Source organism: Mya arenaria, chromosome 13 (genome assembly GCF_026914265.1).
Source record: "Mya arenaria isolate MELC-2E11 chromosome 13, ASM2691426v1".
Classification (NCBI taxonomy): domain Eukaryota; kingdom Metazoa; phylum Mollusca; class Bivalvia; order Myida; family Myidae; genus Mya; species Mya arenaria.
In genome coordinates, this window is record NC_069134.1 from 17,128,582 (window position 1) to 17,151,427 (window position 22,846).

A 22,846-nucleotide genomic window follows, 5' to 3' on the forward strand; every position below is an offset into this window, starting at 1 on the left:
TGTAAAATAGTTGATGATTTAAACATGAAGCTTTGTGCAGGTGCTTAAATGGCAGTGCAGGTGTAAAATAGTGGAGGATTTAAACATGAAGCTTTGTGCAGGTGCTAAAATGGCAGTGCAGTTGTAAAATAGTCGAGGATTTAAACATGAAGCTTTGTGCAGGTGCTCAAAATGCAGTGCAGGTGTAAAATAGTCAAGGATTTAAACATGAAACTTTGTGCAGGTGCTCAAAAGCCAGTGCAGGTGTAAAATAGTCAAGGATTTAAACATGAAACTTTGTGCAGGTGCTCAAAATGCCGTGCAGGGCAGGTGTAAAATAGACAAGGATATTAACATGAAATTTTGTGCAGGTGCTAGAATTGCAGTGCAGGTGTAAAAAATCTAGGATTTTAACACAAAACTTTGTGCAGGTGCTAAAATGGCAGTGCAGGTGTAAAATAGACAAGGATATTAACATGACACTTTGTGCAGGTGCTGAAAATGCAGTGCAGGTGTAAAATAGACAAGGATGTTAACATGAAACTTTGTGCAGGTGCTAAAATGGCAGTACAGGTGTAAAATAGTCGATGATTTAAACATGAAACTTTGTGCAGGTGCTAAAATGGCAGTGCAGGTGTAAAATAGACAAGGATATTAACTTGAAACTTTGTGCATGTGCTGAAAATGATGTGCAGGTGTAAAATAGACAAGGATATTAACATGAAACTTTGTGCAGGTGCTAAAATTGCAGTGCAGGTGTAAAATAGTCGATGATTTAAACATGAAACTTTGTGCAGGTGCTAAAATGGCAGTGCAGGTGTAAAATAGACAAGGATATTAACTTGAAACTTTGTGCATGTGCTGAAAATGATGTGCAGGTGTAAAATAGACAAGGATATTAACATGAAACTTTGTGCAGGTGCTAAAATTGCAGTGCAGGTGTAAAATAGTCGATGATTTAAACATGAAACTTTGTGCTGGTGCTAAAATGGCAGTGCAGGTGTAAAAAAGTCGTAGATTTAAACCGTGATGAAGCTTTGTGCAGGTGTTCAAAATGCAGTACATGTGTAAATTATACCAGAATATTAATACGAAACTTTGTGCAGGTGCTAAAATTGCAGTGCAGGTGTAAAATATATAAGTATATTAACATGAAACTTTGTGCAGGTGCTGAAAATGCAGTGCAGGTGTAAAATAGACAAGGATATTAACATGAAACTTTATGCAGGTGCTAAAATTGCAGGCAGGTGTAAAATAGTCGATGATTTAATCATGAAACTTTGTGCAGGTGCTAAAATGGCAGTGCAGGTGTAAATAGACAAGGATATTAACATGAAACTTTGTGCAGGTGCTCAAAAGGCAGTGCAGGTGTAAAATAGACGAGGATATTAACATGAAACTTTGTGCAGGTGCTAAAATTGCAGTGCAGGTGTAAAATAGTCGAGGATTTAACCATGAAACTTTGTGCAGGTGCTAAAATGGCAGTGCAGGTGTAAAATAGTCGTAGATTTAAACCGTGATGAAGCTTTGTGCAGGTGCTCAAAATGCAGTGCATGTGTAAAATATACCAGAATATTAATACGAAACTTTGTGCAGGTGCTAAAATGCAGTGCAGGTGTAAAATAGTTAAGGATTTCATCATGAACCTTTGTACAAGCGTTAATAATGACAATGACAGTGTGTGTAAAAATAGTTTGTTTCAATAAAATTACTAAGGGTTTTAAAGGGTTTTAACTTCCTGGATATCGTTTTTCAAATTCAAGGGATTAATTGCTCATCGGCATTCACGTGGAGTTATTATTCATACTATCTGGAACGTGAGAACTGAAGGAAAGAAGCATAAACTGCTTTCAACTTTGATCAAGAGTCATAATTCATATCCATTCATCTGCTTTTACTAATTTTTACTGCGTTAACTAATTGTATGAAAAGCTCACCTTTCAGATACTACTGTGGAGTTTTTTTACCTTTAGCTTGACTTGCAGTTCAACATAAATGATGAAGGAAATGTCTGAAACTCGATCTCAGGGATTTGAAAATGACTTTAATATAGCGAATATTCGAGATAAAAAAATGACATACCAAGCGTAATTGTTTTAAACAGGTCCAGACCGGGAAAATAAGTTTGACATGACCTTTTTGGAGATAACAGAGTTCGACATAACGGCATTAGACTAAATTTAATGAATTACTAACTTAATGTGTAAATATTATTTGTATCTCGTGGCCATGACTTATTGATTCCCACGACTTATGTCGTTCCCACGACTTAGTTAACTTGTGGCCACGATTTAGTTGTCGTGGTCACACCTCACCGGCTTCTCGTTCCCACGACTTAGATATCTCTTGGCCACGACCATCTAAGTCGTTGGAATGAGATAGTAAGTCGTTTGTACTTTGGCATAGTGGGGGACATGTGTGAACGTGTTGCCACAAACTACTATGTTCCCGAGATTACGTAATCTGTAAGTCGTAGCTACGGCATTATTCATCCTGTGAATGAAAAAGTAAATCGTATGTACGGTCATCGTGGCATAGAGATGACATGTGTGAACATATTTTTTCCGGTGGCCACGACTTACTAGCTCGTGCCCACGAATTAGTAATCTCTTAAGTCGTGAGCACGACATTATACGTCACGGGAACGAGATAGTAAGTCGTGGCCATGACATAACTTAGTTATGGGCGAACGCTAGTCAATTGTTAGAATGGTGGCATATACGTGTAGATGACATTTGAGAACGATATTTTTAGGCTTGAGCATTAGTTTTAGACTTATGTTATAGACCACACAAATTCCATGTGAAGTTGAACGTCATTCTCGGAGGTACCAGATTTTTTTTATGAAAATCAGTCTCTGAAACATACCTGGAATACTGTTTGCTTTGCAAAATAAGTTCATGTAATATAATGTAATAGTTTGCGTATATTAACAGTAAAACACACGTATAAAACATGGATATGAAAGGGAAAACTCCTATAAACTGGAAAACTCCTTGAAGTTCTGGTTTTGACCTCATTGGAACTTTATTACATAATAATTATATAAATAAGATAATAAAGGGGAGGAAATTCAGATGTACAATACTTAATTAATTCAGTGCGTTTTTCTCCCTTCTGCCTGCAATGCTCTAGCAGTGAAATTAGCTTTAATGGACGGAATACACCCAGTAGAAATTTATGTAAGATAGAAGAACATATATCCTATATCATTATCCATTAATATATACTAGTACCTCAGAGTTTGTAAACGTATGTTAAAGTTCATGCTCCAACTAAGCTTGGTCATTTTCCTCTGTATTGCTATGTATTTATGTATTGCTACTGAATAAGGAGTGGCTGGCCATAACAAGTTCAACCAAATGGGAGACGTGAATAATAAACCACAGTGAGTGAAAAGGACATTTATTCAATGTAAAAATTAAATAATAAATACGAGTTTGACATCCTCGTAACATATTATTCACGACTAGCATATTGGGCGTCCAAACAACCGCGAACGCCCAATAAACGTGCAACAATAAAACCCACATATACTAGAACAAATGCATAAACATGTATATATTCATGGACATGAAGAATAAAATTATACACAATCAATTTAGAAATATGTTAATTGCACTACAAATATACCTCATAAAGACATGTATTAAATAATATACATAGATTGTTTGAAAAACTGTATGGAGGTGGATTGGGAGGTGGAGGAAAATTATGCAAACTATTTTGCTCAAAATTCGCAAGCACGTATCTCTGAAGATTTTTTCTAGAATGGCCGAAGCGTGAGGCTAGCGATAGGCCGATACACACCACGTGGCCACTGATAAGCCACGCACACACTTCCTGACCACTGGTCACGGCGTGGAACGCTGATAAGCCATGCTTAAGTTAAGATGTAACCGGTTCAACCCGCAGAATTAGCTAGGGGAGATTCAGTTTAACCCGCAGATCCATAAAATATTTTCTGTCGGCATAAAATTATATTCATGTATTGCTACTGAATAAGGAGTGGCCGGCCATGACAAGTTCAACCAAATAATAAACCACAGTGAGTGAAAAGGATATTTATTCAATGTCAAAATTAAATAATAAATACGAGTTTGACATCCTCGTAACATATTATTCACGACTAACATATTGGGCGTCCAAACAACCGCCATAAGTGTAACAACACGATGCCCAAATATCCACCCCTGCGTTTGTAAGTCATATGCTAATAAGCATTCTAATGGTTCTTATTTCCATATAGTGCCCTTACGGATAATTGGTTTAAGTTTGTATATATGTAAATGATTTGTTGTACTCTCTTTGTTTAAGTTATGGTATGAATTGAAAGAGTATTATATATACTACAATTGTGCTCACATTCTCTTAAAGTTGAGTGGGTTTAGAGTGGTGAGTTGGCGGGCGGTTGTGTCGGCAGGTTGGGTGTGTGGACGGGCAGGCATGAGAGCGAGCGACGGAGTGCCATGCTATCATTCATATGATCGTTTTTGAATATCATATAAATGGAATCATCGCTCAAGCCGTTCAGCACCATCAGTGCTTTGATTTAATCCCTAACCCACTACTTCGCATTTCGTGGCACTGACTAATTTACTCGTTCCCGCGAATCAGTTTGCTCCAAGTCTTGGCCTTGCCATTATTTGTCTTGGGAACGAGAAAGTTAGTAGTTTTCACGCGATAACTAAGTCGTGGACACAAGAAAACAGTTTTGACACAAACTCCTAATTTGGGCACATTTCCCTTGGGTTAGGACATCTTTCGACAGATTTGGCACCAATTATCCAAAATATTTTTTGTAGTCGTGTTTATTTTGGGTTTTCTAAACGATTAAGTCTGCAGACCGGACGCAACTCCCACATTTTGGGTCCCCGTAATTCTACAGACATAGGTCTTGCCGCGACACACCTTGATGTGGTGAACATGGTCTTGCCGCGACACACGTTGTCGTGGTGAACATGGTCTTGTCGCGCAACACCTTGTCGTGGTGAACATGGTCTTGCCGCGACACACGTTGTCGTGGTGAACATGGTCTTGCCGCGACACACCTTGTCGTGGTGAACATGGTCTTGCCGCGACACACGTTGTCGTGGTGAACATGGTCTTGCCGCGACACACGTTGTCGTGGTGAACATGGTCTTGTCGCGACACACCTTGTCGTGGTGAACATGGTCTTGCCGTGCAACACGTTGTCGTGGTGAACATGGTCTTGCCGCGACACACCTTGTCGTGGTGAACATGGTCTTGCCGCGACACACGTTGTCGTGGTAAACATGGTCTTGCAGCGACACACGTTGTCGTGGTGAACATGATCTTGCCGCGCAACACTGTGTCGTGGTGAACATGGTCTTGCCGCGACACACGTTGTCGTGGTGAACATGGTCTTGCCGCGACACACCTTGTCGTGGTGAACATGGTCTTGCCGCAACACAAGTTGGCGTGGTGAACATGGTCTTAACTAGTTAACCAGTTATTATGTTACTTATTAAGTGGAATTCGCAAACCATAACTAGTTAACCTGTTAGTGTTGTATAGCTAAATAGGGTAATTGGTGGCAGTTCTGTGCACTTACGAGGCTGTTTTTAGTCTCATGATATAAATCTTACCAAAAAAAGTATCGCGAATATTAACTAGATAGCTAGATAATTATCGCGAAAATTAAGTCGTTCACACGAAACAATTCGCGAGCGTTAACTGGTTATCTTACGGCAGTAATACGACACCATATATACCAATCCTAAAATGAGAAAGAAAAAATAGTTTGTTTTCATGAAATTACTAAGGGTTTTAATGATATTACTAGGGGTTTTTAATGGTTTAAACATCCTGAATATTGTCTTTGAAATTCAACGAATTGATTGCTCATCGGAATTCACGTGGAGTTAAGATAAAAACGCAAGCGATTGGCATGCATTCGTCATTCACACACTTATTGTTCTATTTGGAGGACTTCATGACCATAATACGTTGGACAAATACTTTGAGACATGAAGTAGCGTACCAGTCACGACTGTATTGGTGAGTAAATGTGAAAACTTGCTACTACACTTAACAACTATTCTAATTGGTCAGTTTTAAATTCCAAAATATTTGAAGATGTTTAAGAACGTAAAAACGAAAATAACATGCAGCTTCTGTAACAAACCTAATGATACCTTGACGTATCTTCCCCGAATGTACGCCTTGTTCATGAAATGTGTGCACTGAAATGTGAAATATCTTTTACATTTATATGCTAGAAGTAACTCTTTTTCTGAGAAATCTCTCGTTTTGTCATAACACAGGAGCAGTTTGAACAAAAATAGAGTCGATATTCAATCAATTTACTTCAGAATAAGGAGAACTTCGAAAATAACCAAGATATATCCATGTATATATAGATCGGATATAATAGATGCACTCCCCGACCTTTAAAAACATGTTTATAGTTAAACAAGGATGATAATGGAGATGTTATATTCTGTTTTATTACAGATATGTTTAGAGTTTTTAATTTTTGAAAATGAACGATATTAAGATTTAGTGAAAGAGAATGACTATATTTTTTATTAAGTAAGAAATGAATTACGTAACTGATGTCATTATCGGGACTCTGAACCTACTTGTAAGTTGGACTGGATAAAGTATGCGTGAAGTCCTTCGGTCTCACTCACGCCATTCCTTACTTACATTTACACCAATAGTTCATTATTTCATTCTAGAATTGCTAATAAGACTTAATTTATTCTTTTAAAGATGACCATACAGTAACACTTTCTTACCCAAGCTGTAAATAGAACGACCCGACCAGTTTCCACGTTTTAATGCTACGGACAAAAATAGTCCCGAAATAAAATCACATTTTGACGTAAAATTGAAATTCTAATAACAACCATTCATTTTAAAAATCATAAATGAAACATTTTCGACATGTTGTTTAAAAACTCCGTGACCTGCTGGCACAAACCAAACAGTAGTACGCTTTTAATATTAGTATATACGCGATAATTCGCGATTCAAACGTACCCGAAGATGTTGCGTTCATCTGAAAATATTCGCAATTGCCGAAAGGCCGTTCATTGAAGAAAAAACGTTATTCATATTGATCAAGCTATTATAAGAGACTTTATGTTAATAATTTATATCTATTACTGTTATTTAGAGCAACTAGTATTAAAGTCATGTACCCTCTATTTCAATTATTTAAAGACTGTTAAAAACTTTAGCTGTTCATATGTGTTTAACTGTGTATACACTTGATGATGGCTTAGGACGGGCTTTATGCCATGATTATTGATTTCATCAAACATTCATCATCTGCAAAATGTAGTAATAATACGCGGACAACTGCACAATGAATGAAATGTTAAGGTTTTTGTGTTCTTTTAATAAGAAAGGGAACAAAACTATTAAACGAAGAAAATCAAAACTTCTAACTGCTTGCGATATATTACTTCTGTTTGAAATGTTTCAAATTACACTTAAATGAATTTGCAAACCAAGCCTGGGTTTTGTTAAAGCCATAAGGCAATTTAAACCATATTGTCAGTTAGCTAAACAAGAGATATCGTAAGACAGCGCGCTCAATTATAAGCCGCTTTGTCTTAGAAATGAATACAATAATGATGTAACATGTGCCTTTCAAAAGCAATAATAAAAAGACAAACAAAAAATGTTAACAAGCAATGCGACATAACCAGGTTTTTAATGATTGACAGAAGAAACTTTAGCCTTCGATGTGAGATTCAGTTTTAAATGTATTTTTTTTCTATTTGTATTAACAGTGACCTAGCTTGACCTTCAACCTAGAGCCCCCAAATGCAACCCATGTTAAGCCTACAAAAACATTTTCTGCATTCAAAGTTTGGTCACACTATGTCAAGCCTAACTCAAGTTATTCAGCACCAAACGGTTATCCATTTTTAGTAACAGTGACCTTGACATTGACCCTAGGGGCCCAAATGCATTCCCATAAAGGTCTCAATAATCTCTTCCTATATACCAAGGTGGGGTGCAATATGTCAACCCTAAATAAATTATTAAGTACCAACCATTTTTCTATTTTTAGTAACAGTGACCTTGACCCTAGGATCTCAAACGCTTTCCCATCAAATGCCTCCATAAACTAATATATATTAAGTTTGATCACAATATGTCAACCCTAACTAAAGTGTTTTTACTAAATATTTCTGTTTTTAGTTACAGTGACTTTGACCTTGACAATGACTCTCTGAGTACCAACCACAATTCCATGAAAGGTCACTATTTACTTTTCCTATGTATCTAGTTTAGTTGCAATATGTCAATTCTTACCAAAATAATTCAGTACCAACCACTCTTCAATTTTTAGTAATAATGACCTTGAACTTGACCGTAGCTGCACCGAACGCAATCGCATGCAAGGTCTTCATAAACTCTTCCTATATACAAAATATCACCATGTGTTAAACCTAACTAAAATCCTAACTTTAATTACTCCATACTATAGGTAGGTTTGACGCCGCCCTCATGTCGGCCCGCACAAACAACGGCGTACATCATTCTAATAAACAGGTTTCATTTTGGTTAAAATTACCAAAAAAATGTGCCTGCCAAAAGCAAAAAAAAGAAAGAAAAAAAATGTATTTAGAGTAAATATGGAGCTATGTTACCGAATTGTGAGATGTCCGTTAACAACTCTGTGAAGTATTAAGTGAATTGAAAGAAGGGTATTGGAGTTATATAAAGTGAAAAATGCCAACTTGCCCTAAAACTTTAAACTGAGACAATGTGCCCTAAAATTTTAACCTAAGTTCCTTTGTCAATCAGGGGCCTTGATTTGCATTTAGGATAATATGGAGTTATCTAACCTTTTAGCGTGATGCGCCTGAACAATTATGTGAAGTTTTAAGTGAATTGAATGAATGGTATTGGAGTTTTAAGTAAAAATGCCAACTTGCCCTAAACTTTAGCCTGACACAATGTGCCCTCAACTTTAACTTTAGTTCGAAACGTCGAGCTAAAAATGGATGTACAGGGTAAAACGTGTACCCCTAACAGGCGGTCCCTTATCAATGGTGTACATATGCATCAGTTAAATAAACACTATGAGTCAGTCAGTGTTGTCGTAATAATATTTTTTAAGGCCACACAAATCAATATTTGGTTATACCGATAGTTTGCCTTTATAATCCTGAATTAGTATAATTAACTTTATTCTTCCTAGTACTAAGTGTATTGTAATCAAATGTTCCCACGGTGTGTTCCTTTTATATTGGTGAAAAATGGACCGGTCGGTTTAAAAAATAGATCAAATATTTAGTATAAGTTACAGGGCTAGTACATGAAGGTGACCCGATATTGGATATACGGGGCGCAGGAAACCATATTCGGAGTATGCGAATCCCGTAACGTATATAACACGGCGACAGCCGTTAAATTGATCAAGACGTCAACACTACCTGAAAAATGTTTTTTTTATTCACCGGAATCGGAAAATAGAAGCCATTTTGGTACGATATAAGGATTAGTGACCCAATATAAAAAAATATGGGATCATCGCGTGACCAGTCCTGGACCAATGGCGATGCGTCATTCATGTTGGAGGATATTTATTTGGGGTTATTTTCTGAAAAAGGTGTGGTCTCTCCGTCGAACGATCCATCAATTTAGTGTGGCTTTTTTACAATCAATTATTTTCCAGTAAGCTTCAACTATAATTCATAAAAACATAAGGTACACTAATTGCAGCAGAAAAATATGTTTAAATTAATGAATTGTGTTGAATACTAGAACACCCCAAAGTCTGAATATAATTACGCTCCTCTCTCAAAATCTATAAATGTGAAAAAAGAATAAAATTACGATTTGTTTCAAAAATAGTAAATGAAAGATAGTTTCAAAACATAGTTAACTTGTTTACTTTTCGATTTGAAGCAAATATGCATTCTATTTTTTATTAAGACCACTATCATACTAACCCGAAATCATTTTTAGCCTTAACTGAAAAGCGTTCTCCGGCAGGGTTCAAATGCGCGTACAAGCCTTTAGCCATGAACAAAAACAAACAGAATGAGGTGTGCCACACGTAAACCATGCTATAAACGAGTTCACACTTGCCCAGTTAACACTTGAAATCTAAACGTTAAGCATAATTAATAATAAATTACGGCGAACATTATCCATCGTAATTTATCATTCACGTAAACTGACTCTTATTTTTTGTTAAAATCTAACTTCAATAGGCTGCGAATAATTGGTATCAGACCAATGCTGTTTTCCAGACGTGTTGATTTCCACAGTCTGCTTCGTGGTCGTATTAAATATCTCTCGCCTTTGTCGACGTTCTATTTGTATTTTGTTTTGCTTTAGTCAGTTTAACGGCATTTATTTTACAGTTATTATTATAATGTATAATGCGCATCTGACGTATCTACACAACCTTACACCACTAACATGTTTTACAATTCGATAATGTAAAAAAGGCGAAACATGCATTTGTGAAATTGAACTCTTGCACTCGCCTATAGATAGTGATATGAAGTTGTGCAAACATTTTTGACAAAAAGTGCATGGTTGGTGTTCTGTGCCATGAAAATGCGCTAACTCTAACGCCAAGTCCCTGAACCACCCCTGTTGGTATTTATACATAAATCATGAGCATTAATACTGACAAAACACACACAAAAACCTTGACTTTGCCAAGGATCGAACTCAGTACCTCCAACGTATCGCGCAAACGTGCTTACCATTTGATCACAATGTGCCTTATACCAGACAATACGAAGCATGTGTGATGTTATACCACAGTAAACACAGTGAAGTGGGATATATTGATAGCTGTGTGACTCACATCTATTGCAATGTGGATCAGTCATAAAAAATAATAATATGCAAATAAAAAGGCCAAACAAGTTCTTGGTTTCCACTTACATCTTCAAAACTATAGAGTTGATAGAAAGACATAACTTTCCTTTTTCCCATTTTTTTTTTTTGATAACCGGGATTCTGTACCAAACCGACCTGTATCAGGATATATCACTTTTGTAGAAAGTTTAAAAAAAAGTTCAAACTTTAACATGTTCACTTAAAAATGAACATGTAATAGGAAATTACGAAAATAAATCCACTCTACGACAAAAAAAATAGTGTAAAGTCGGCAGGAGACAAATAAAAAATACAGCGTTAATGGTTTCAAGTGTGTTATATTTATACCAATGTAATCATCGGTTTTAAAACATGTTTTTGACGGCATCCATGTTCTTTTTGTACTCTATAGTATAATACGGGTTATTGGACTGCGATTCGTACTTTATTTCTACTAATTGTCCAATAATTGAGGAATGGACAGTCCAAATATTTTGTCCAACTCGTTAAATTAGACGTAGCTTGAGATTGCACTAAGGATATGTGGGGTCAAAGTTAGTCACTTTTAAACATAAACGGTTTCAGCTCAATACCTTGATATCAAGTTAAGTAATGAAACTTGGGGTGTTTCTGTTCATACCACACTAGTTTCAGTGTTGGTTCCGAGGGTGTCGCGTCCGAGGGTGTCGCGTCCGAGTGTGTCGGCGGTTTGAAAACCTGTTTCGAAAGCTTGGCTTAATGTAGCAAACGCATGGTTTTGTGTACAGCTTCAACAACATGATGGAGCTTCCGCATATAGCCATTATTCCTATATATATTCAAAATAATATTACCGCAGATAGTCGTTTGCCTGTTTAAACTTGATGGTATTCCAACACACCTGGTGAATCACTCTCCGCCATGTTTGTGGGTTTTTTTTCAAGTGAGCTAGTTTTCGGATGGAACGAAATCGACTCCGGTGGGTTTTGCGATAGTTCGACAGTTTCGGTTTCGTAAAACAAAAGATGAAAGTGGTTTTTATTTTGTTTGAAACTGTCACAGCAATGACACCGCTCGCGAAACCAACATAAAACCGAAACTAGTTTATTACCAACAAAAACGCCCAAATTTAGTATGTAGAAAGGTCAGGTGGAGACGTATCTAATACTTGCATTCGGGAACGTGGGCTCAAAGTCAAGGCTGCTGTTACTGAAAATAGACAAAAGAACGGTGTGTTCTCAATAGTTTTTGTTATTAGGGACGTACAATTATTGAACTTAATATACAGCAAGCTCACCTGGAGACAAAACTTAGGATTGCATTTGCATGATTTGGGGTATGTGGCTTCAAGGTGACTGTTACTCAAAATATAAAACAACTGTGTCTGCTCAAAATCTTTAATTAGGTCTGATGTAAAGTGATACGTCTTTTCATGTAGAAATCTAATATTAACTTAATCATTGGGGTTGCATTGCTAATCAATCACAGTCACAATTTAATAAACTTAGAAAAATTGTTTCCGCCCAATAACGTTATAAATGAGTGACGTATTGTAACAGGGTACAAGGTACAATTTAAGATACACGACTCTTTATTTAAAGTCGGGTAATTATGCTAACAAGAAACATTAGCTCAATGAGCTATTTTCTGATATGAATAACAAACGCGTTATAAACAAAGGCATGGTTGCTCTTATGACTGGGTCATTCCCTACCTAACGTAAACATAGAACATGAATTGAAAATGCCAAATAGTAACACCGCAATCAAAACTTGCCGAAAAAAACACACAAGTAGTTGTATGTGTTTGACAGATTTAATGATATATAAATATAAAACAATCGTGAATGGATATTATACCTTGTTATCTAATTTGCAATTTTTGCTTAAAAATCATAACTATAAGGGAGTTAACTCTTGTACCTGTAGTACCTTATATTCCTTTTCGGTAATTCTTCACTTGATTACCTGTATTTGGCGCTCACATTCATTGTTAGAATTTAAGTCGCGGGAACGGTCATCTAATATGTTTTCATATCATGTTTTTAAATATTCCCGACATAATTTGATAATTTTTATCCATATTCAAAATGCTCACTGAAATCTGTTCTGGTATTTGGATGCCATATCTTGTCCAGTTGGTGTTGGCCATCCCACTGAAATTAAAACTCAGTTTCAGTGAAGACAAAGGATACAAGATATTCAATAAAACACCTTAATGTTTCGTTGATCTTAAACGTGTCTAGAACTTGTCTAGTTTTGCTTTGTATTACAGATTGGAGGAATTGGAGCCATTAGGTGTTCGTATAACTGACAGCTGATAGCGGGCATTGTATAGTTGAGGTACATTTTTACAATCATATTGAATGTTTTTTTATTATCATTTATGTTTTACTAATGTGTTTGTTAGTAGTCATGAATTTAGCTAAAACAAATTAAATGGTGTTCGCATCTATTAAAAAGTTCACATAAAGATATGGGGTTTTTTTGTAAATCATTTCTCAGTATCATCATAAAGTCATATTTTTTTTATTGTAACAGAAGCATTGCCATGCCTGGGGAACAGCTGACTTGTGTGTGGCAAACTGCGTTTGCGAAGGGTCTTCATAACAAGAGCGGAGACATACCAAAGGAATCCATCAAAGAAATAGTCGCAGAATTTGCAGATCTGGAGTCTGTTCATTATTCTGAAAGAGTATTTAAAGACGTTTTTAAAAGTGATGATGTCATCACTTTCTCATCTTTCAAGCGATACGTTGATTGTCATCTAAGAGAAAAGGGATATCCGCGCCATGTTCTTTTCGATGAAATAGAAAGAAAATGCTGGGAGCTTTGCCAGCCATACTACAAAACGTCTCTAAACAAAGAAGACACTCGAAAACTTTGGCTGATATCAAACCGTCTGACAGACGAGCGTTCATACCCACCTGTCATCCGTCAGAGGGAGGGGAACTGGTTCATGGAGAAAATGTTCACAACCATTGGCAAGATGTGGAAATGCAGCGAAGTCTTCAATATCAAAGGGGCGTCATTTCAAGACCTCGTTGATATTATTGAAGACACAATTCTGCGCGAGACACACCAGGATGAAATGCAGAAGAGCATAACTTCTTTGTATTCAAGTATTGTCACTGAAGTAATGAAGTCCGGGTGGGTCTACACACGTACCAAAATGAAAGCCAACTGGACAAACTGGGCTCACAAATGGTGCATCCTTACAGCAAATACAATAATTTACTGCAAGGAGGAAAGTGCTTCATCAAAGTCAAGTCGAATACGAGGAGAACTCTTCATAACAAAGCACACAAAATTACTCTGCCTGGAAGACTACAGTCGTTGGTTTCGCAAAATGAAGGGTCGATTCATGGTATCAAATGAACTTGAAATGGATTTGGAAATTGCTGTTGGTAGTGATAAAGAAAGATTGTCGTGGTTGTCGGCCCTTGAAGAAGCCATCAAGTGCTGCAGAGAGAAAACAACACCAATTCAAAAGTTATTAAATGTGCGACGCAGCCTTGAAAAGAAATACGAGCATGGCCAGACCCAGGAAGGTGATAATGGCCCATCTACAACCACAAAACCGATAATTTCAGACGAAAAGGGGAATAGGGTTCACTACGAAGAAGACCAAGATGAAATGTTGAGGCCAGAAAACCTTATTCATGCAAACACAGTCAAAATGAAAACCGGGGTTGTGCTGATGGACAAAGACGGGAATGGCCTGATTGACAGGAAGGAGTTTGCAGCATGCTTGAACGGTGATGCTGGCTCTTGTACAAGCACAAAAACGAGCATTTCAGACAAAGGAAGCAAACAGGATAACTGCGATGACGACGAAGACAAAAAAGAAATGTTGAGGCCAGAAAACTTTATTCATGCAAACACGATGAAAATGAAAGCGTTGTTTATGAAGATGGACAAAAACGGGAATGGAAGGATCGACAGGGATGAGTTTGCAGCATTTCTTCAATGTATTGGCCTTCAAATGACAAAACAAGAAACAAATTTGGTTTATAGAAGTGTCGACAGGGACAACAAAGGACATGTATCGTTCGACGAGTTCCAGCAATATTTTTCCAAACACGTCATGTGTGAAACCTCTTCTGCCGAGTGCGTCAACGCCATGAGACGGGCTTTTATGGAAGCGGATAGAGATGGCTCGGGAACTCTAAATTTCCGAGAATTCACAGAGTACATATCGGACAAAAAAAGATCAATCAGATTGACGAAAGTAATAAAGGCGTTTGGTGAAGCAGCAAAATCCGGTTTAGACGAAATATCGTTCACGGACTTTCAGCAGCTCCTACAAAATGGAGCATCTGACATTTTGATGCCAGTAGTAGAAAAAGCAATACAGAAAGATGAAACATCCGATGTTTTCCGAGATCATATGAAACAAGCTTACGACGATGCAGAAGCAAAGGAAATAGCTTCTTACATTCGAGATAGATGGAACAAGTTTGCAACGTTTCGACGTGCAGCAGCTACTGGTACTGTGGTCATGACAGGTGGACATGGAATGGTGGCAGATATCCTTCCAGGAGAATACAATCTGTTAGATATTGCCTGTTTCAGCGACCTTCCGCCACTGGTTCCAAAATATACCGTTATCAAAGGAGTGAAATGGGTTTCTAGCTCAGTTCCTGGAAAGTCTGGAAAAGCGATTTTTCCAAAGGATTTTGATGGACAGATTGTGACGGATCTTGCAACAAATGAACTTCTCCGGTACTACAAATGTTGTTTCGCTGATACACAACAAGAAAAGGTTTCCCTGCTATATCGACATGGTATCCAGGATTTCACATACGAAAACGGATATCTGGAGAAGTACGTAACAGCTACCAATGGCGGCGCAGGGATTGAGAAACACGACTTTTCACATCTAGATTGTCCCTTGGTCGAAAATTCAGGAACATTCGTACTTGGGAAGTTCACGGATGACGATGAGATTCATATCACTGGATTCAAAATTCCAGTAAGGCATACTCTGTATATACCAGGCGGAACCATCCACTGCAACGACTATTTGTCAGGGACGTGGAGGACGATGTTGTCCGACGAAACGGATATTGATCATGTGCATCTTACAAGAGCGCTTAGCAACGAAAATGACGGGAAATACGAACAGTTCCGATTTAAGTTCGTTTCTTTCGTATGATTAGAATGCATGGAAATTAGGTCCCGCTTAATATTGAAAAAAAAAATATTTTATCGATCTTAATACACTCTTACTCCCAAATAAGATTGTCCACATTTAATACAATTGTTTTAATTTACCGAAAAGGCTGAATAAATGTTGAAAACAGTGGATCTTATTAATGATACTGTGTTTAATTTGAAAGAAAGGTGCAGAAAACATGGTATTTCTACCTTATGAAACGATAGTAGATCAACGTTAATATTTTAGCATTCACCAATCACTAAATATGTTTGCGTTTTCAGCTATGAAATACACGGTTACAATCTTGTAAACAGTAATTAATATTTTCCATAAATGCATTATTTAGTAAATAGTTAAAGGTTTATCGCTCAAAATTCATGTTTGTTTTACATGCGTATGTATTGGTTTTGAATAAGAGTGTCACTTGAACATGTAAAGCCTTTTCATGTCAAATGTAGTTCACTTATATTTAGATTAGTTTATTTCGTATGGATTTGTACAAACCGTTATTGGTGTTTTGGAAGAACTTTTTAGAGGTCCAAGAGTATATTCCTGTATTCAAGGTGTGTTGAACGTCTTAGTTATGTCATGTGCTCCTGACATAATGTCCAGTATAGACAAACATGTACGTGTACGTTATGTTTATACTTGTTAACCTTTCGATGTTCATAATAATATATATTTGTTGTCATGAAATCTCAGTACGAGTTTTGAAAATCGAATCAAATACCAGACATTTACATACTTGTGTATAAAGAAAGAAAGAAAGGAAGGAAGGAAGGAAGGAAGGAAGGAAGGAAGGAAGGAAGGAAGGAAGGAAGGAAGGAAGGAAGGAAGGAAGGAAGGAAGGAAGGAAGTACACATACATGTTTAGGAGAATGCAACAAATATTTGTTTTAACAATGCTCAAAAGAAAACAATACGTATAATAGTTGTGTACAGTAATGAAATAAAATACTATTTTTGCTAGCTTCGAATAATTAATTGCATGCTTGGATTGATAATAAAATAATGTATAAATAAATATCGTTTGCATCAGTTTATGAATTTTATGAGTAAATCGATATACATATCCAACCATTTAAGGAAAAACCTAAACACTGATCGAAAACAAGTGTGTGTAGGACTTTTAAAGTTCTCATAAGTCAAATACAACTGAAAAAAATACAGATAGGAAAAGAAAACAAAAGTACCGTTCCTCCAAGATTCATATCGGCTATCTCTGAATAACAAACTAAGTTTGTGTTAAGGTCTCATCTTTAAACTTGCCGACCCATACGTGCGTATGTTTATTTTGTCACTTCTCGGCTACATACTTATCGATCCTTGCCTTTTAAAAAGTCACCTCCTGGCAATCAATCTGCCGGCGCTTGCCTTTAAATGGATTATTATGTCACATCTCGGCCTTAGACCTGCCAACCCTTGCCATTTAATGGTTAATTATGTCACCTCTCAGCTACAGACCTGCCAGCTCTTTCCATTTAATGGTTTATTATGTCACCTCTCGGCGATAGACCTACAAACCATTGCCATTTTTTTTATTATGTCACATCTCGGCCATAGACCTGCCGGTTGTGCCATTACATGGTGCATTATATCACCTCTCGGCTTCAGACCTGTCGGCTCTGGTAATTTAATGGTTTATTGTGTCACCTCTTGGCTACAGACCTGCCGAGCCTTGCCATTAAATGTTTTATTATGTCACCTTTCCGCTACAGACCTGCCGAGCCTTGCCATTAAATGTTTTATTATGTCACCTTTCCGCTACAGACCTGCCGAGCCTTGCCATTAAATGTTTTATTATGTCACCTTTCCGCTACAGACCTGCCGACCATTGCCATTTACTCTCAGCTACAGACCTGCCGACCCTTGCCAATTAATGGTTAATTATATCCCCTCTCAGCTACAGACCTGCCGGCTCTCGCCATTTAATGGTTTATAATGTCAACTCACCTCTACAGACCTGCCAACCCTTGCCATTTAATGGTTTATTATGTCACCTTTCGGCTACAGTCCTGCCGACCCTTGCCATTGAATGGTTTGTTATGTCACCTCTCGGCTACAGACTTGCCGGTTCTCGCCATTTAATGGCTTTTAATGTCACCTCTCCTCTACTGACCTGCCAACCCTTGTCATTTAATGGTTTATTATGTCACCTTTCGGCTACAAACAGGCAGACCCTTGCCATTTACTCTAGGCTACAGACCTGCCGGCCCTTACTACTAACTCTCGGCTACAGACCGGTCGATCCTTGCCATTCACTAAAGGCTACAGACCTGCCGGCCCTTGTCATTTACTCTCGGCTACACACCTGCCGCCCTTGCCATTTTCTCTCGGCTACAGACTTGCCAACCCTTGTCATTTAATGGTTTATTATGTCACCACTCGGCGATAGACCTACAAACCCTTGCCATTTAATGGTTAAATATGTCACATCTCGGCCATAGAACTGCCGGTTGTGCCATTACAGACCTGTCGGCACTAGTTATTTATTGGTTTATAATATCACTTCTCGGCAAAAGACTTACCGATGCCTCCCCTCGGTTACAGACTTGCCGACCCTTGCCATTTATTGGTTTATTATGCCACCCCTCGGTTACAGACTTGCCGACTCTCTTGCCATTTATTGGTTTATTATGCCACCACTCGGTTACAGACTTGCCGACCATTGCCTTTTATTGGTTTATTATGCCACCTCTAGGTTACAGACTTGCCGACCCTTGCCATTTATTGGTTTATTATGCCACCCCTCGGTTACAGACTTGCCGACCCTTGCCATTTATTGGTTTATTATGCCACCCCTCGGTTACAGACTTGCCGACCCTTGCCATTTATTGTTTTATTATGCCTCCCCTCGGTTACAGACTTGCCGACCCTTGCCATTTATTGGTTTATTATGCCAGCTCTCCGTTACAGACTTGCCGACCCTTGCCATTTATTGGTTTATTATGCCACCCCTCGGTTACAGACTTGCCGACCCTTGCCATTTATTGGTTTATTATGACTCCCCTCGGTTACAGACTTGCCGACCCTTGCCATTTATTGGTTTATTATGCCTCCCTCGGTTACAGACCGGCCGACCCTTGCCATTTATTGGTTTATTATGCCACCCCTCGGTTATAGACTTGCCGACCCTTGCCATTTATTGGTTTATTATGCCACCCCTCGGTTACAGACTTGCCGACCCTTGCCATTTATTGGTTTATTATGCCTCCCCTCGGTTACAGACTTGCCGACCCTTGCCATTTATTGGTTTATTATGCCAGCTCTCCGTTACAGACTTGCCGATCATTGCCATTTATTGGTTTATTATGCCTCCCCTCGGTTTCAGACTTGCCGACCCTTGCCATTTATTGGTTTATTATGCCACCCCTCGGTTACAGACTTGCCGACCCTTGCCATTTATTGGTTTATTATGCCAGCTCTCCGTTACAGACTTGCCGGTCATTGCCATTTATTGGTTTATTATGCCACCCCTCGGTTACAGACTTGCCGACCCTTGCCATTTATTGGTTTATTATGCCACCCCTCGGTTACAGACTGGTCGACCCTTGCCATTTATTGGTTTATTATGCCACCCCTCGGTTACAGACTTGCCGACCCTTGCCATTTTTTGGTTTATTATGCCTCCCCTCGGTTACAGACTTGCCGACCCTTGCCATTTATTGGTTTATTATGCCAGCTCTCCGTTACAGACTTGCCGACCCTTGCCATTTATTGGTTTATTATGCCACCCCTCGGTTACAGACTTGCCAACCCTTGCCATTTATTGGTTTATTATGACTCCCCTCGGTTACAGACTGGCCGACCCTTGCCATTTATTGGTTTATTATGCCTCCCTCGGTTACAGACCGGCCGACCCTTGCCATTTATTGGTTTATTATGCCACCCTTCGGTTACAGACTTGCCGACCCTTGCCATTTATTGGTTTATTATGCTACCCCTCGGTTACAGACTTGCCGACCCTTGCCATTTATTGGTTTATTATGCCTCCCCTCGGTTACAGACTTACCGACCCTTGCCATTTATTGGTTTATTATGCCAGCTCTCCGTTACAGACTTACCGATCATTGCCATTTATTGGTTTATTATGCCTCCCCTCGGTTACAGACTTGCCGACCCTTGCCATTTATTGGTTTATTATGCCTCCCCTCGGTTACAGACTTGCCGACCCTTGCCATTTATTGGTTTATTATGCCACCCCTCGGTTACAGACTTGCCGACCCTTGCCATTTATTGGTTTATTATGCCACCCCTCGGTTACAGACTTGCCGACCCTTGCAATTTATTAGTTTATTATGCCAGCTCTCCGTTACAGACTTGCCGACCCTTGCCATTTATTGGTTTATTATGCCAGCTCTCCGTTACAGACTTGCCGACCCTTGCCATTTATTGGTTTATTATGCCACCCCTCGGTTACAGACTGGCCGACCCTTGCCATTATTGGTTTATTATGCCACCCCTCGGTTACAGACTTGCCGACCCTTGCCATTTATTGTTTTATTATGCCACCCCTCGGTTACAGACTGGCCGATCCTTGCCATTTATTGGTTTATTATGCCTTACCTCGGTTACAGACTGGCCGACCCTTGCCATTTATTGGTTTATTATGCCTCCCCTCGGTTACAGACTTGCCGACCCTTGCCATTTATTGGTTTATTATGCCAGCTCTCCGTTACAGACTTGCCGACCCTTGCCATTTAATTGTTAATAATGTCACCTCTCGGCCACAGACCTGTCGGCTCTGATCATTTAATGATTTATTATGTCACCTCCCGGCTACATACCTGCCAACCATTGCCATTTGTTGGTATATTATGCCACCTATCGGTTACAGACTTGCCGACCCTTGCCATTGAATGGTTTATTCTTTCACATCTCAGCTGCCAATTATTGCCTTGTAAAGGTGGTTACAAACTTGTCGACCCTTGCAATTTAATGGTTTATTATGCCACCTCTTGGTTACTAACTTGCCCACCCCTGCCATTTAATGGTTAATAATGTCACCTCTCGGCCATAAGCCTGTCGGCTCTGGTCATTTAATGTTTTATTATGTCACCTCCTGGCTACATACCTGCCAACCATTGCCATTTATTGATGTATTATGCCACCTCTCGGATACGGACTTGCCGACCCTTGCCATTGAATGTTTCATTCTGTCACAACTCAGCTGCCAATTATTGCCTTGTAAAGGTGGTTAAAAACTTGCCGACCCTTGCCATTTAATGGTTTATTATGCCAGCTTTCCGTTACAGACTTGCCGACCATTGCCATTTAATGGTTTATTATGCCAGCTCTCCGTTACAGACTTGCCTACCCTTGCCATTTATTGGTTTATTATGCCACCCCTCGGTTACAGACTTGCCGACCCTTGCCATTTATTGGTTTATTATGCCTAACCCTGGTTATAGACTTGCCGACCCCTGCCATTTATTGGTTTATTATGCCACCCCTCGGTTACAGACTTGCCGACCCTTGCCATTTATTGGTTTATTATGCCTCCCCTCGGTTACAGACTTACCGACCCTTGCCATTTATTGGTTTATTATGCCAGCTCTCCGTTACAGACTTACCGATCATTGCCATTTATTGGTTTATTATGCCTCCCCTCGGTAACAGACTTGCCGACCCTTGCCATTTATTGGTTTATTATGCCTCCCCTCGGTTACAGACTTGCCGACCCTTGCCATTTATTGGTTTATTATGCCACCCCTCGGTTACAGACTTGCCTACCCTTGCCATTTATTGGTTTATTATGCCACCCCTCGGTTACAGACTTGCCGACCCTTGCAATTTATTAGTTTATTATGCCAGCTCTCCGTTACAGACTTGCCGACCCTTGCCATTTATTGGTTTATTATGCCAGCTCTCCGTTACAGACTTGCCGACCCTTGCCATTTATTGGTTTATTATGCCACCCCTCGGTTACAGACTGGCCGACCCTTGCCATTATTGGTTTATTATGCCACCCCTCGGTTACAGACTTGCCGACCCTTGCCATTTATTGTTTTATTATGCCACCCCTCGGTTACAGACTGGCCGATCCTTGCCATTTATTGGTTTATTATGCCTTACCTCGGTTACAGACTGGCCGACCCTTGCCATTTATTGGTTTATTATGCCTCCCCTCGGTTACAGACTTGCCGACCCTTGCCATTTATTGGTTTATTATGCCAGCTCTCCGTTACAGACTTGCCGACCCTTGCCATTTAATTGTTAATAATGTCACCTCTCGGCCACAGACCTGTCGGCTCTGATCATTTAATGATTTATTATGTCACCTCCCGGCTACATACCTGCCAACCATTGCCATTTGTTGGTATATTATGCCACCTATCGGTTACAGACTTGCCGACCCTTGCCATTGAATGGTTTATTCTTTCACATCTCAGCTGCCAATTATTGCCTTGTAAAGGTGGTTACAAACTTGTCGACCCTTGCAATTTAATGGTTTATTATGCCACCTCTTGGTTACTAACTTGCCCACCCCTGCCATTTAATGGTTAATAATGTCACCTCTCGGCCATAAGCCTGTCGGCTCTGGTCATTTAATGTTTTATTATGTCACCTCCTGGCTACATACCTGCCAACCATTGCCATTTATTGATGTATTATGCCACCTCTCGGATACGGACTTGCCGACCCTTGCCATTGAATGTTTCATTCTGTCACAACTCAGCTGCCAATTATTGCCTTGTAAAGGTGGTTAAAAACTTGCCGACCCTTGCCATTTAATGGTTTATTATGCCAGCTTTCCGTTACAGACTTGCCGACCATTGCCATTTAATGGTTTATTATGCCAGCTCTCCGTTACAGACTTGCCTACCCTTGCCATTTATTGGTTTATTATGCCACCCCTCGGTTACAGACTTGCCGACCCTTGCCATTTATTGGTTTATTA

General features: G+C 39.0%; 2 protein-coding genes and 1 long non-coding RNA gene across 4 annotated transcripts in view; 1 reads left to right on the plus strand and 2 right to left on the minus strand.

The window, feature by feature from the left end:
* LOC128214204 (ATP-binding cassette sub-family D member 3-like) overlaps positions 1 to 9,945 on the minus strand; it is a 55,632-nt gene extending 45,687 nt beyond the window's left edge. The window contains exon 1 of the mRNA XM_052920547.1: positions 9,921 to 9,945. Within this exon, the coding sequence (XP_052776507.1) occupies positions 9,921 to 9,930 (10 nt within the window). The 5' untranslated portion in view covers positions 9,931 to 9,945. The remainder of the gene's footprint in view (positions 1 to 9,920) is intronic.
* On the plus strand, positions 5,648 to 16,963 carry LOC128214202 (uncharacterized). 2 transcript variants are annotated; one of them, XR_008257885.1, is made up of 4 exons: positions 5,648 to 6,000; positions 13,060 to 13,127; positions 13,326 to 16,112; positions 16,424 to 16,963. XR_008257885.1 is itself a non-coding variant. In XM_052920544.1 (3 exons), the coding sequence occupies exon 3, from the start codon at positions 13,336 to 13,338 to the stop codon at positions 15,940 to 15,942; it is 2,607 nt and encodes an 868-aa protein (XP_052776504.1). In that variant the 5' UTR covers positions 5,648 to 6,000; positions 13,060 to 13,127; positions 13,326 to 13,335; the 3' UTR covers positions 15,943 to 16,963. The 2 variants fall into 2 exon arrangements, 1 of the variants encoding a protein (XP_052776504.1); XM_052920544.1 differs by having other exon boundaries at positions 13,326 to 16,963.
* LOC128214208 (uncharacterized) lies at positions 10,863 to 17,274 on the minus strand. The gene is made up of 3 exons (XR_008257886.1): positions 17,139 to 17,274; positions 12,883 to 12,940; positions 10,863 to 11,994 (listed from the first exon to the last, which is right to left on the minus strand). It is a non-coding gene; the product is annotated as an uncharacterized LOC128214208 (long non-coding RNA).
* Positions 17,275 to 22,846: the final 5,572 nt, after the last annotated feature.